The following is a 15,780-nucleotide window of genomic DNA, read 5'->3' as shown; positions in this document are numbered from 1 at the left end:
TAATTGACAAATCACAAAGTGTCATTGTTGGCCTCAAATAAAGAAAACTTTGATTGAACATGACTCATTTTCAAGATTAAAAGAAGCTAAATGTCTCTGAAAGGGAAAGGTCAATATTGAAAAGATGTTTGAAGCCTAATAAAATGATAAATCAAAAGAAGGAAGTTAAAGTTGAAGGTGAAGAGAAATTTAGAAGTTTGAGGACTTCATGCGACTGAACTTGAAAGTTCAAGCGCTCACACAAAGGCTCATGAGCCTAAGCTTTAGACCTCAGGTGACTAAGGTGCTACTGCCTATTGATATTCACCTTAGGAAAATCTTCAGGCGACTGAACTTTTTCTTCAAGCGCCTAAGTCGCAGGTACTATGCATAAATTAGAGCGAAAACCCTAATCTTTTCAAATTCTAGGCTCGTGAACCTTGCTTCACCACTCACCCGAAGTACCCACTTTCCATTTCCTTTGATCCAAGCCTCCCAAACACGATTCTACATCTTCTCCCGCCAATTCTAGGGTTTCTCTTGGCTATTTTCTTTTAACAAAAATCGAAAATGCCTCACACAACGACAACAGCAAATGGGGGTTCTTCTTCAGGAAAAGATGACACCAACATTGAACAATGGTTGGTCGCTTTGCATTCAAAGCATAGATATTGAACCCGTCTTCGCTCCATAGAACCAATCTTTGGTAAAGTTATTGACACACACTTCTTTGATTCTGAATTCCAGAAAATCCTACCTTTATATCGGGATATCGATTGGAAAAATTTTATTGTTTATCAAGCCAAAGACTTATTTCCCAACCTCGTCAAAATATTTTATGTGAATATGGTTCATGGAGAGAATGTTTTGACCACCGAAGTTAAGAGCAAGAAGATAGTTCTAACTCCTCAAATGTTAGCTCCTATTCTCCATATTACCCCGAGCGAACTTGAATGCCCTGCCTTTGCCCAATCATGGATTCTCGAACAAGGCTTCACACCCAAAGAATTTTTGCCACTCATTATGGTACATGAATCTGCTTACTTTGGGCATCCTCCTATGTACAAACAACTAAATTTGAAAGCTCAGATACTTCACAAGATCATCACCAATAACATCCTACCACACGTCGGCTTGTATGATCATATTTTTTACATCGATTGTTTTGTATTGTGGTGCTTACCGAAAGAGAAGAAACTTGATTTATCTAGCCTAATTCTGAAATGGATGTGGGTTAAGTTGGAAGCAAATTGAGTCACCCTTCCGTATGGTGGTGCTCTCAATATTATCTTTGCCAATCTTAGTATTACCTCTCTTTCAGAATTGTTCATCAGAAGGAGTCAGTACGACCTTTTTACTCACATAACCCTCAAACAAATGGGGTATGAAAACATGAGATTTCACATCGCTTTACTGTAAGTGGGAGTCTTTTTCAAGGTTTTCTCATTTTTGCCCTTTATTTGTCATCATCAAAAAGGGGGATATTATAGGCCTAATAAGGCTTTCTCATCTTGTTTTGATGGTAACAAATAAAGGATGGTTTAACTAATTCGTGTTCAACTGATGAGATTTTAGGAACTCTAAAATGACAAGTTCAAAAAGATCAAGAAAGAATGACCAAAGATCATCAAGTGCTTAAAGTCATACTACATTTACAAAGTGATCAAGTGGAAGTTTAAGGAGACTCAAGATAGTTAAAGCAAATGAAGCTCAAAGAATGATCAAGCTCAAGGAAAAAGAAAAGATATTCAAGAAGACTTCAAAGAACAAAAGAGTTTTTAAGTTTTACGAAGCTTTATGTAAGTACTTCAACTCTAAATATCATTTTAGATGAGATGACGCTCATTAAGGGATAAAATGGACTTAGAGACCTTATTTTAGAAACCCCAAAAATATATTTTAAATGTAAGAAAGCAAGAAAGCCAAGGGTTTTGAAAACAAAGAGATATATATATTTTCTGTTCAAGCGACTAAGGAATAAACCTCAGGCGATTGAAGTTAGAGCTCAGGTGCCTGACCCTATTTTTAACAGAAAAATAAAACAGTGTGCTGAAGGCTCAAGCGACTAAACAGATAGTTCAGGCAACTAAACCTCGACAATGACTATATTTTTTAAATGTTTTAATTTCAAATTTAAATTTCTTGCTCCCCAAACTTCCTATAAACTTGGGGGACACTCTAAGTAATCTTGGGTAGCACGAATATGACCCTTTCTAAGCCTATAAATACATGATTTATGAAATCAAATTATACCAAGAATTGAAAATCATCTCTTAAAGCTCTCGTGCTCTCAAAGCTTTCTTGCCTGCTGAATTCCTGCTAATCAATTGAGATTGTTTTGAGTTTCTGATTTCTTCTCTGAGCAAAATTTTTGAGTTCTTAAATCTTTTGAAAAGAAGAATACAGGTGAAATAATTCTTGAGCTTCATACTTCATTCTTTATGATATTTGATTGAAGTATATTAGTGATTTCAAATTGTGCTAACCAGTTCTATCTGAGAGCATTCTTTGTACACGTATATTTGATCTTCTTCTTGTAGTTTTTGACGGTTCAAGGTTGTTTGGATCGTTGGACCAAGCATAGGGTATCGCTTGAAGAGGGGGCTCTACCCTTAAGGAGGTTTGTAATGGTTTGTTCCACCCAGAATGGAATGGTATAGTAGAAACCTTAGGTGGTATTGGCCTAAGGCAACGATGTAGGCTGGGGATAAGTCGAGCCTCGTAAAAAATCTCGGTCTCACTCTTAACATTTCTCTTTATTTTCTGCATATATAAATTGTGTGGTGTGTATTCAAAGTGCAAGAAGCCAAAACCGAGATTGAGAAGACTTTTGACTTAAGAAAGTATGTTGATCTTTTGAGGAAACCTTAAAGGGAGTACGGCGATCGTTTGTTGAAATCTTAGTTGAAAGAAAGCAAACAAATTTCATTCTTAACAGGGCTTGAATCAAATATCCATAGGGCTATAACCAAACTCTACTTTGAGTGTTTGGAATCAACAAAGTGCTGCAGCTTGTTTATTGTGTTAATTTGATTTTTTGGTTGTTATTTGTTTGTATTAAGATTAAGTGTGGTTTGTGGATTGGTTAAATATCTAAGTATTATCGTGTGATTACTAAAAAGGTTGTGAAATCACAAAATGTTTATAAAGAAAATTTTAATAACCCAATTCACCCCACCTTTTGGGACTACACTTCAACTTTCACTTTCATAGAAAAACCTTTTCTAAATGGCTAAATTCTCACAAAGGTTTTTCATACACTTTTGGATCAAAATAAGGCTAAAACTTAGGTTTTGAACTGACCTCAGTCAATTGACCCTTTCATAGTTATATTCAACTTAGTCGACCAGCCATGCCTAAAGGCCAAAAACGTATTTTAACTAAGCTCGACCGACTAGCCATTTCAAAACATAAAAGCCCCCCCATCAACCGATGATGCTTATAGGCCAAGCTTGTATGTGCCCAGCCGACTTACCTGTCGAAAGGCTTTTAAGCCCAGCCGACCATTCATATATTTTAGGCCTGATATCCAAAGCCTAGGTGACCAAATCATTAGGTCAGTGGACCAAACCTACAAAGGTTTGGGAAATCGCCAAAGTCAACCAATCGGTCTATTCCTTAGTTGACCGAACCTCACAAAATTTTGAATTTTTGCCTAAGGCTAGCCGACCGGTGATGCCCTTGGTCAATCGAACCTCTCGGGTTAGGCTATTTTTCAGCACTAAAACGTGTTTAATTTTTAATTAAACAAATTTAAAAATACCATTCGTGCCCCTAACTGTCATTTCTCTTGGAAAGTCTATATATGCCCCTTTCATAAGCATAATTAGGCAAGAGATTAGCCCAAAAAATTCTCTCAAATATTTTGTGCCTTATTTCTTATACTCTCTTTATTATTAGTTGAAAAATATTTTTCTAAGAGAGTTTTGATTATTTCTTTTACTCTCTTCATCCGCAAATTCATTGCTCTTAAGGATTGTTTAAAGAATCATTTATTTGGGCATTTGTTTTTTCGTAGCACCTAGTCTTACTCTCAACCCTTTATTTTGAAAATCATTTTTGAGATTAAGTTTAAAGTTTCTCCCATATATTTTCTTGATAAATATTTTTGGAGAAACTTTTGTAGCTTGTGAATCTATATACATCACATTGCAAGATTCAAAAGTTCATTGTGTTTTTATTGCAAAAATCTTTTTGAGCAAAAACCCTAACTTCACTTGAGCTATATTTTTGAATATCATTTTTGGGAAAATCTTTGGGTAAGCCAAGAATTCCTTCAGCATATTTTCAGCTACATATCTTTGTTTGAAAGGTCTTTTGTATTTTGTTCTTGAGAAAATTGTTTTGAAAGCAAAACCCTAGGTTGTCCTACTTTTTATTGAAATATATTTTTGGAGAAATACTTATTTCGGTTTAAATCTTTGAAACTTTTATCATATACATTTTATTCAAAGACTGCAAAGTATTATTAATAAAAATACCCATACTCTATTGAGCATATTTCATATCATATAAGAGTGCATTGAGCTTCATATTGTATATCTTAACTTATTTGAGAAACATATTATTGTACGAAAAATATTATTTCTTTATATCGGTTTGGTTCGGCTCGATGATTGAGTTAGGGAGACTCTGCCCTGTAAGGAAAAACCAGTTTGGTTAAGCCTAGTAAATTGAGCTGGAGAGACTTCACTGTTAGCTTTGGTGCACTCCCAAGAGGGGGGTGAATTGGGTATTTAAAAATTATCGCCAAGGTTAATTGGTTTAACAATAGTATTACACAACCTAGGGTCAGTCTATGCAATCAATAAATAAACATACACGTGTAGTAAAACAAAGTGCATAAAAAGTAAACGATACACACAATATTTTATCGAGGCTATGCCAAAGTGCTTATGTCCCTGCCTTGGCTACACCAGCACAATGATTCCACTACAGCTCACTTAAACGAGCAGAGCGGCACTTAACACAACACGCCTTGCCAGGGTGGTGCACTTAACTTTCTTAATCGGGTCTAAGCCAATTCGGGACTATTCCACAGGGCTAGTCTCCCTCTTTCGGCTCATGCCTAAAATACAACAAATGATATAAAATTTTTGTACATGGAAATATGCTTCTTCATAAGCAAATATGTTCACTCGTATAACTCAATATCACAAATCAATGCATACTACCAAATGATAACATCCGATAAGTTCAGTGTAGTCTTAATGTCTACTCTCAAAGATTAATGCAAATACGATAATCAGTTCATAAGAGTGTATGTGAAAGGATCTTTGTGTCAAAATAATAGTATCAATCACAATGCAGCAACAAAGATCTCAAGCATGCTTCAAATATCCTCAACAACTATTTTTCTCACAATAAACCACACAAGATATTTGAAATCAGTTTGTAAAAATTCTTTGATCATTGTGTCAAGATAATATTATCAATCAAAAGGTACAATAATGAAGATTTTCAAAAGCAAATATCCCAAAAGTATTTTTCTCAAAAATAAGCACACGGGATATTTGACAACGATTCAAAAAGAATTTATTTCATAAACAAAAAGTAATACGAACTCTTGAGTATTGAAATGATGATGCAAAACTCACAAGCTCTACAAAGTTTTCCTACGAAAGACTTATTATTAAAGTCTCCTAGAAAAACTCATGCTTACTCTCGAATAGAAATGTATGTCAATCAACTAGAACTAATGGAAGTGTAAGCTTAACTAGAAACTCTCAATAACACTCTTACTCAGCAAGGTTTGCAATGAGGATGAGTAAGAATGAAGAAATGAAGCTTGAATGTGAGAAATAGATGTTTTGAAAATCAAAGAAAATTTGCTAATTGTTTTGCTAGTCTTTTCCTAATTTTTTCAAATGAGGGGGTATATATATAGAGTTCCCCAAAATTATAACCTGTTTAGGACATGCAGGGTACTATTAGTATTGTTTTAAAACATTTTAGCATAGTTAACTCTGTTTAAAAAATTTAACTTCGGTAAAAAAAATGTCCAGGCCGAGAGCACTGGTCGACCAAACTTGAGGTTCGGTTGACCAAATGATAGAGTTCGGCCAACCATGCAAAAATTGAACTAGGAGTTCGGTCGACCAAACTAAGGGTCTCAAGGGCAACTTTTCAATTCCGCGCAGTTCGGTCGATCAGGTGATTTTGAACTAGATAGGTCAGTGGACTGGGAGGTTGGGGCTTCTCCCGAGGATGTTCGGTCAATTAGAGCGTTGGAGTTCATTTTCTGGTCGGTCTACTGAAGAGTCAATATGTTGACCTAGGGAAGTTTGGTTGACTAGGGCTTGTATATATTCTCTCGGTCGGTCGACCGAATGACTCGGTGGTGTTTCGGTCGACTGAAGCTTTCTGCGTGTAGAAGTTCAGTCGACTGAACATGCCCTTTTTGTGCATTTCAGTATTTTTCTTCTTATAAAATTACCCATATTCACATGATAATAAACCCTAAAATATGGGAGCTATTTTCATGCAATATCGTGGGTCCTATTGTCGATCTAAGACATTTGAGCATATACCCTAAAAATCTGGCATCGGTTGACCAAAGGGTGATCCCTAAGGTCCATCTATGGTCTTGAGCTTTTCTATCCTACCATGCAAGTAAGACATTAATTATTACTGACCCTTGAATGTAAATTATTACAGACCCAATAATATTAAATATATATATATATATACATATATATATGTCGGGTCTTCATAATTCCATAATTCTTCAAGTTGCTGCATGCTATCAATATGATCCAGTTAGTATGATCTTACACAAAAACTTGAAAGTCATCAAATACAAAAAGTATTTGTCATTATCAAAACCGGGTGCGACCCATAGGGTCAACATCCGCCCTGTAAGGGGAAATGGTTTGGTTCCGCCTGGTAAGTGAGTTAGGGAGACTACGCCTTGCAAGGAGTAATTGTACACGACGTCGCTCCACCTGGTTAAGTGAGCAAATAGTGAAATCTTTGGGTGGTTGGCCCAATGCGGGGAGGTAGGCTGGTTTGGCTGAATCTCGATAAAAATATTGTCTTTCTCTTCCCGTATCTCTTCAAATTTCCAGACTTGAATGCTATATTTGATTTATTGTGCATGATTTAAATATTTACATAATATTTATATGTGTGGAAATGGTAATTCTTTAGAAAAACCCTAGGTTGCATAATACTGATTGTGGTTTTTATTTAACCTACGAAGATTTTTAAAATACCTAATTCACCCCCCTCTTGGGAATACACAAATCCTATCAAATCTGTGTTTGAATTCTCTTTCCCTAAGCTCTTAATTTTCAGTACTTGTATATTTGTATTTATCTTGTTGTGATTATTGTGCATGATTTAAATATTTTCATATTGGAATACCTGATTAGATTTGTGATTGTTTAGAAAAACCCTACGCTTGTGTAATACTGGTTGTCGTTTTCAAAATTAGGGGAATACTTGACTTAGAATCTTTAAAACTTCCAATTTGCCCCTACTCTTGGGATTATACCATAAATCACGCAATGCTTAACACAATCTCACAATGAAGGGAATTGAATTCGATAGCAATAAACCAAACTCTAATACCAACTATTATAGGTCAAATATTTCACACCTTTGATGGGTTGTACAATACTAGTTAAAGTAATATTTTTTAATTAGTTAGCCAATGATAACCATAGAATCACATCCACAAGAGATGAATGTAAAGTTAGCAAAACTAGTAAGTAATTAATAAAAAAAAAAATGGCAAACAGGCAGTATACATTGATGTAGTGTCATTCATAAATGGACACCTTAAAAAAAGTGAATTTAATTAGCAAGGGAAGCATGTAGGTTAAATATGATTAACAAATGCTAGCGAGTTTTTCAAGACTAATAAACACTCACCCTCTCTTGAAGAGTTCTATATGCTATTTTATCTTTGATACTAGGAAATATCAATTTGTTTGAGGAGTCATATGATCCCATTTTACACTAAAACATAAATCATATACAAGTATTTACAGGATGGTAATCCATTTCATGCACAAAATATAAATAGTTACAAGTAAGCATAATGTCCTAAATAAGCGTGGCTTATGACACTCCCCTATGTGAATCACTCATAGAATAAGGATAGACTAAAGACGTAGTTAGAACATGATTAAGTTCTTTTAAGCATTATTTAATTGATTTACGAGGGTTCTTCACCATCTTATGTAGTCTATATATAAGCACATATAGAGAAAATTTGTTGACTTTATTGTTCACTTTTTATCCAAGTAGCAAATGGGGAAAAAAAAAAACTAGCTACTGCATACCCTATAGCTAATCTAAAAAAATAATTGTACTTATAATGATAATGGGAATACAAAAACTACTACGTTTTCTATCACTAATGTATAACACGCTTAGACACACACACACACATAAATATATACGTATCTGTACTATACTAATTTATGTCATTCTATGACTAATGTATAACACACTTAGACACACACACACACACACACACACACTCACAAACACACACACATAAATATATATATATATATATATATATATATCTGTACTATACTAATTTATGCCATAAATAACTGAGTCGTTATTAAGTCATATTTTCTATAGTTAAAATATATTTTTGACATCTTAAAATAGTGCTGGTTCACACGAAAAAATTAAATTACATTAATATTATTGAAGTAATTATTTTGAAATATATCAAAAGAAAGCATATTACACACACTTTGAATGTGTTTTATCCGTTAGTAGTGTGTTGTGCATGTATATGTGTGTGTTGAGATTCTCCTATTTCGGTGTCTACTTATAATTTTCTAAAATAATCTTATAAAAGTATTAGTTATATAAAAAAAATATTAGTATAATAAAGCTGTAAAAAAAAAAATAGCAAAAATTAAAAAACAACAAAGACAAAGTACTACTGGAGTCCACAAAACTAAAAGATAAATACTTCTAAAGAATGGTTCTTTCACATAAGATTTGGAATTATAATCTTAAATCTTCAGAAAATTGTGAACTTTTTTACTTTTCCCCACCCTTTAGATTTAAAATGGTAAGTATTTTTCATCTTATAAAATTTCCATCAAACTTTCTACTAGTCATCCAAAATTTTCAAAATCCTAAAATTTTAGTGATTTTTTTGTTAAAAATAATTAAGAAAATTTTTTTTTTCTCCTAAATAATTTTGATATTTAAAATTAGATTAGATCTCTCCTTGCATAAATTTTTTTAATTAAAACTAAAGTTTCTTAAAAAAAGAGAATGAATGACAGCTTCAATTGAAATTGTATGAAAAATTGAAGTTACATATTAACTTTCACATTTAATTTTTTCATTTATATCTGAATTATTTGTATACTCATATTCAAAATAATATTTAACGAAATTATGAATGTCATTTATATCAATTGAACAAGTTTAATTTGTTGCATCTCGTACATACATGTTATTAATGTATTTTATTTATAACATTCAATCTTAAATCTTGCATTATAATATTTATTAACATTTCATAAAATTTCATAAGAGACTTACATCCTTTATTTGTAATTTTTATCATTTGTTAAAAATTGAAATTAAAATTGAAAATGGGATTAATTTTGAAAACTTAGAGCTTATTTGGAATCTTATAGTCATAAAATGTTATATTATTATTTGAGCTCATGCTACTAAAGTGATGTCCAAAAAACATACCTCACGTATGGGTCTAAATTTCCACTATCATGTCATCCAATAATTTGCGGATCCTAAATATTACGTAGAAGAATCAATATTCCTTGTAAATATTTTTTAAAATTAAAATTTATGAACATGGAATAGAAAGAATAATAATTTATGCAAATTATTATGCACTAATGCTAAAATAGAACAAAAATAATAATATTTTATGAAACCTACTACCACCGAAAGTGTCAAATTTGGTGTCTACATGTTCACATATTAAAATTTTAGTGCATGATGACTGACATAAAATAAATTATTAAAATAAACATAAATTTGAGTTAAATGACTTTTTTAACATTGAGAAGAATTTGAATGAATATATAATGCCACAAGTTTAATTTTTAATGTCGTGGGATAAAAAGTTGAAGAACCTCTAGTGGACCTTCTGATCTAGATCTCCGGAAAAGGATAGAAAAAGAAGTAAGACTTTGAGGACCCGGGGTGTATTCCGATGCCTAAGTCAGGGATTGGCTTTGAGAGGTATGAAGCAATAGTAAAGTGTGGTTATAAATGAGATACTTTAGCCTCTCCACCCTAGTCCCCTATTTATAGCGGAGAAATTTGACCTGAGGATGTAATGTCATTTATTTGCGAGTTATGACGCAAGCGTAAATCGCTTCGACCTTTATGGAGTTGACACCAGTTGTTATGGCACGTGCGTGAGTCACTATGGCCTTTATGACATTTGACCCATTCTCAGTAGCTGTCTTTCAGTGTTGATGACCTTGATTGTTATTACGTCTTAATTCTCCCCTATGAGAGATTGATCCTTTGACCTTGGTATTGTTTAGGGTATATCAGTTAATTTTTTTAACTCGGATTAAAAAAATTCATAGAGATAACCCTCATATTTTTACATACTTTTTTATATAAATTTTTATTTTATTGCACTCCCAGACTCCAACCGATTCAATTAATTTCATTGTAACAAATATTTGGTGAAGTTTCTCATCATGGCATTTAATTGTTATAGGTTTTTGACAATAGAAAGTATGAGCGAGAGAGAGAGAGAAAGTAGAAACTATGCGGGATGTACTAGCTTGAAGGTAGATTGATACATTAACAGTAATTTCAAAACTATGAGAACAAGGAACCGCACTGCCTTCAAACAGTTTTCATCACTTTTAATTTTTTACCTCTCTAATTGAGTTTTCTATTACTTTTTATTCACACGAAGGGATCAAGGTAGACATGGAAGAACAACTGCCCCATTCAACCTCGGGAAGCAAAGGAACCACCTTCCTCAAAAGCTGCTTCAATGGATTCAATGCCTTGTGTGGTTGCTCTCCACCTCTACGGCTCTGCTACGCACCTTTATTTTATTTTTTCTTTCCAAACTTCTACGCTGATTATTTGCATATATCTAATGTTACACATTAACTGTGGCCACTTCCAGGAATTGGAATAATAACACTTCCGTATACACTAGCTCAAGGTGGGTGGATAACTCTTGTTCTTCTCCTTGGCGTCGCTCTCATAACTTGCTACACAGCCTTGCTGCTCCAACGGTGCATGGACTCGAACTCATCGATTAAAACCTATCCTGACATCGGCTGGCATGCATTTGGCCGTAAAGGACGAATTATCGTATCAATTTTTATTTATTCAGCGGCCTATTTGGTATCGACAGGGTTCTTGATATTGGAAAGTGACAACCTGCACAAGTTGTTCCCGAATGCAGGGTTCAAATTGGGAGAACATAACATAAGAGGAAAACAACTTTCCACAGTTCTTGCAGGGCTGGCAATCTTGCCCACCATGTGGCTGAAAGATCTGAGCATGCTTTCCTTCATCTCTGCAGGTGGGATTGTGGCAATTGTTATTATTATAAGCTCCATATTATGGGTTGGTGTAGTTGATAGTGTGGGGTTTTCTGCCAAAGGAGAGCTGTTTCGTTTGGGCGGAATTCCAACGGCTCTCAGCATATATGCCTTCGCGTATGGCGGTCATGGGGTGTTTCCAACCATATACTCCTCTATGAAGGATAAAACTCAGTTCTCTGAGGTAATTAATTTAAAAATAAATCCCAAAATTAACACTAGAATTAGTGGTTTCTTAATTAATCTTGACCCATGTGTCTGTTTTCTTAATAATTTGTCATAGGTGTATAATTAAGGAAACAGACATACAGACACTTAGAAATATGAAATTTTAATTATTTTTTTAACAAAAATAAAAAGAAAAAAAGTTAAATGTCTAAATTTTGCATTGCAACTTAAGTATATGATCAATTATCATTGTATTGTAAAATAAACTAAATTAACTATTATAATAGAATGTGAGAGGTCAAGTAGGAGCATGGGATGGGCTGTATAAGTGTCCTACCATTATTTCAATGCATGTGTTTCTTTTCTTTCTTTTTTCTTTTCTTTTTTCCTAATCTTTAAAACTTTATTTTTATGTAAATTAACTTGAAATAATGTTATGTCTAAATTAGCAAAAGATATATATACACAATTACCCTCACAATGGTTAAAACATAGGACTAATATAATGTAGGTTTTAGGATTAAACTTTAAAGAGGGCAAAAAGATGTTTGGAATGAAGGATGAGCTCTCTCGAGTTCAATACACCACTCAATAGGCCAAAATAATAATAATAATAATAATAACAACTATAATAATAATAATGAGAAAGAAAAAATGTTTTAAATATTACTAAGGTGGAATAATCAATTAAATTAAATATTATAATAACATGTCAGAGGTAGTATAGCAAGAAATCATATTTCTTCGAATTGAATATTTAAGTATGCATATCTCTTTTTTCTTCTTCCCCCCCTCTCCCTTTTGTTATCATGAAAACACAAGTGGTGATATTTGCCTCGTTTTTCCAAGTCTAGTTTCCCAAGACCTACTTTGTTTAGAAATGTTGCCAAACAAATTTGCGAGTCTAAATTGGAAAAACGCTACAAACTTCATTTTTGTTGTATGGTACATTGGGGGATGAATTTGGACTTAAGTTATATAGCTAGAGATAGTCATCTCCTATCTCTTACTCCTTCTCGATTCTTTTAAGATTCAAATTTGAGACATCCAACATGAATGTCTTAAACTTTAGGATGTCTCAAGCTCCATTTCATATATATGCAGATTAAAGGGACTTTCCCACTTTGGTATTCTTTTTTCTATCTTCTATGATACTCTTACTAATTAAATAGTGAGTCTAATTTGAGATATCTATCTACTGATATGTGAAATGGATTTTCTCCTTTGGATGTACACGTTTTAGTTTCTTAAAGTATCCATGTAAAAGCACTAATTAAATGAAAAATAATGACCATATAGAAAATGTATATTCTAAGTGTCCTATAAAAATAAAAATCTATAATAATGTATGTTTGACATATAAATATTTATAGTTGTCTCATAACAAATTTATAAATGCCTATAACACATTCTGCAACATAAAATGTCAACATAGAGGAAAATTTATTTTAATTAAAATTCGTAAGAACTAAAAGAAATTAAAAGCTAATTAATATTTTAAAAAATAAATCAATATATACTACACATACATCATGCGTGGCTGATAGCTAGTGCATATTCGAAGGAAATTTTCTCACTTTAGTCTTTACTTTTTGTTGCCTAGTGATACCCATTCGTAAGTATAAAATAATATGAATATTTTATAAATAAATCAAAAGTTCATAAATATAATTTGTTCTTTGGTGTCTATTTTGTGTGATTTAAAATATAATATACGTACAAAAAAAAAAAAAAAACACTAGAATGTATTCTACCAAGCAATTTACAATAGTTAAGTGTGGAAGAGCAAATATGTGACAACTAATTTACAATAACTCATGGTGGAAAGACTTGGAATGTTTCTTGTCACAGGTTATGTTTGTTAGCTTCAGCCTTGCTACTCTCAGTTACATGATCATGGCAACAATTGGCTACTTGATGTTTGGTGAGAATGCACTATCTCAAATTACATTGAATTTACCTACAAGTAAAATTGGCTCCAAGATCGCAATATACACAACGTTGGTAATCCCAATAGCTAAATATGCACTAGATATATCTCCTATTCCATATGCTATTGAAAACCAGTTACCCAACTCTTGGAACAATAAGCTAGTTTGCATTCTTTTGAGGACTTTATTGGTGATCAGCACGGTGGTTTTGGGCATAGTTTTTCCTTATTTTAGGTACCTAATGGCACTCATTGGAGCCATTTTGAATGTAACTGTCTCAATTTTGATCCCATGTGCATGCTACCTAAAGATTTTTGAAGCTTACAAACGCTGGAGCATTGAACTAGTTATTATTGTGGCCATTTTTGTTATAGCTATCTCAGTTGGTTTTATGGGCACGTATTCATCTTTGAGGGAGATTGTAAAACAACTTTGAGAAGTCAGATAGTTTGTTTATGTACGCATTTTGCATGCGCAACTGATGCATATGTCAAGAAGAATAATAAATTAAATATAATATTTCTTAATGTTTCATATGCATGTCACTATGTTTCATATGCACGTCACTCATATACAAACATTTTATTGTTTCTCAATGATTGCTCTTAAAGTAATTATTCCTCACTAATTCTAGAAAATATAGTTAAAGTTTTTAATTTAAATCTTTTAGGTTTTGAATATTACAAAAGAAAGAAGAAGACAAAGGAATTAATTTGTCTGTGAAAGAATATTTAGCTACAGATACATAAATATACATAATTTTTTATTTTTTTTTACAAGGGTGGTCTTCACCATAGTTAGAGTATGTTTGTTGGAATTGGTGTATTTCCAAGAGAAGGGGGTGAATTGGAATTTTAAAACTTCTTCTTAGGTTAAACCAAATATCAGTAATATTTCGCAACCTAGGGTCTTTCTAAACAGATTCCAATACCCACGAGAATTTAACTGAATAAATAATCAAAGCAAGTTATCAGGCTCTGTAATTCACAATCATTCAAAGTAGATATGTAAAATAATCAGAGCATTAAACAATAACATATAGGTCTGAAAAATAAATTGCAAAAATATAAAGTGCAAATATAATATGTTATCGAGCTTCGACCAATACTGCCTACGTCCCCGCCTCAAGCTCACAAGTAAGAGGATTAACTAAATTTGCTCACTTTCAGGAGGAGCTACACCGTTAACAACCACCCTCTCCTTATAGAGTAAGGGAATACCCCAAGTCAGATTAACATGGTTGACCCTAACCTTTACAATACTTTACTAGGATAGTGCACCTAATTTTCTTAACCGAGTCTGCACCAGTCCGGTTCTCTCCTAACCGAGTCAGAGTAATTCGAGACTATTCATAGGGTTAGTCTCCCTCTTCCGACCACACGTCGGGAATACAAACAGATAATCAAATAATTTTTTCGTACAATAAAGAATGCTTCTATACTAAGCAGATGTGTACAACAATAAGCTCAATGCCCTCACATATGATATGAATGTAAAGCTTAGTGTGAGTATAAAATTTTCTCAAAAATAACATATATATAGTCATGATAATGACTCAAAGATTTAACTCTAATAAAATATTTTTCTTCAAAAATGTTTTTCAAATTGAGTGTAGGAGAATCTAGGGTTTTTTCTTTTCAAATGATGTTGCACAATCAAGATACAAGCATTTGAAGTCTATGTGCAAAAAGGGTTTCCAAATCAGAAAGTATTTCTCCAAAAATATTTGCCAAGAAACTATGTGGAGAAACCTATAAGCTCATTCTCAAAAAAGTTTTCAACAAATAAAAACAAGTGAGAATAGAAAGCTTTACAAACACGAATGCCAAAAGTAAAAGTTTCTTATTCAATAATCGTCAAAATGTAAAGAACTTGCAAGTGAAAGAAGTAAAGGAATTAATCAAATGTTATCTTCAAAATGATTTTAAAAGAAAGACGTGTAAGAGAGTATGAGTAGTATGCTTTGAAAAGATTGAAAGAATTTGAGCATTAAGAGGAGAATGAATATTAAAAATTTCAAACAATTTCTCTTAATGATTTTTGCTAATCTTCAACTAATTAAGAAAAAATGAGGGAGTATATGCAGATACTCCAAAAAATATAACCATTCCGTACTTATTGGGTATTTTTGAAAATATTTGATTAGGTTTAATGAAAAATAAACTTGT

General features: G+C 32.8%; 1 protein-coding gene across 1 annotated transcript; it reads left to right on the top strand.

The window, feature by feature from the left end:
* Positions 1-10,884: 10,884 nt before the first annotated feature.
* LOC131145867 (amino acid transporter AVT1I-like) lies at positions 10,885-11,808 on the top strand. The gene is made up of 3 exons (XM_058095045.1): positions 10,885-10,972; positions 11,090-11,697; positions 11,797-11,808. The coding sequence occupies exons 1-3, from the start codon at positions 10,885-10,887 to the stop codon at positions 11,806-11,808; spliced, it is 708 nt and encodes a 235-aa protein (XP_057951028.1).
* Positions 11,809-15,780: the final 3,972 nt, after the last annotated feature.

Source organism: Malania oleifera, chromosome 13 (genome assembly GCF_029873635.1).
Source record: "Malania oleifera isolate guangnan ecotype guangnan chromosome 13, ASM2987363v1, whole genome shotgun sequence".
In the NCBI taxonomy this organism is placed as follows: Eukaryota; Viridiplantae; Streptophyta; class Magnoliopsida; order Santalales; family Ximeniaceae; genus Malania; species Malania oleifera.
This window is presented reverse-complemented; position numbering and strand designations above follow the sequence as displayed.

Coding starts and splice junctions, on each gene's coding strand:
- LOC131145867 (XM_058095045.1), top strand. CDS start 10,885: ATGGAAGAACAACTGCCCCATTCAACCTCGGGAAGCAAAGGAACCACC. Junction 10,973..11,089: donor TGGATTCAATGCCTTGTGTG/GTTGCTCTCCAC, acceptor GGCCACTTCCAG/GAATTGGAATAATAACACTT.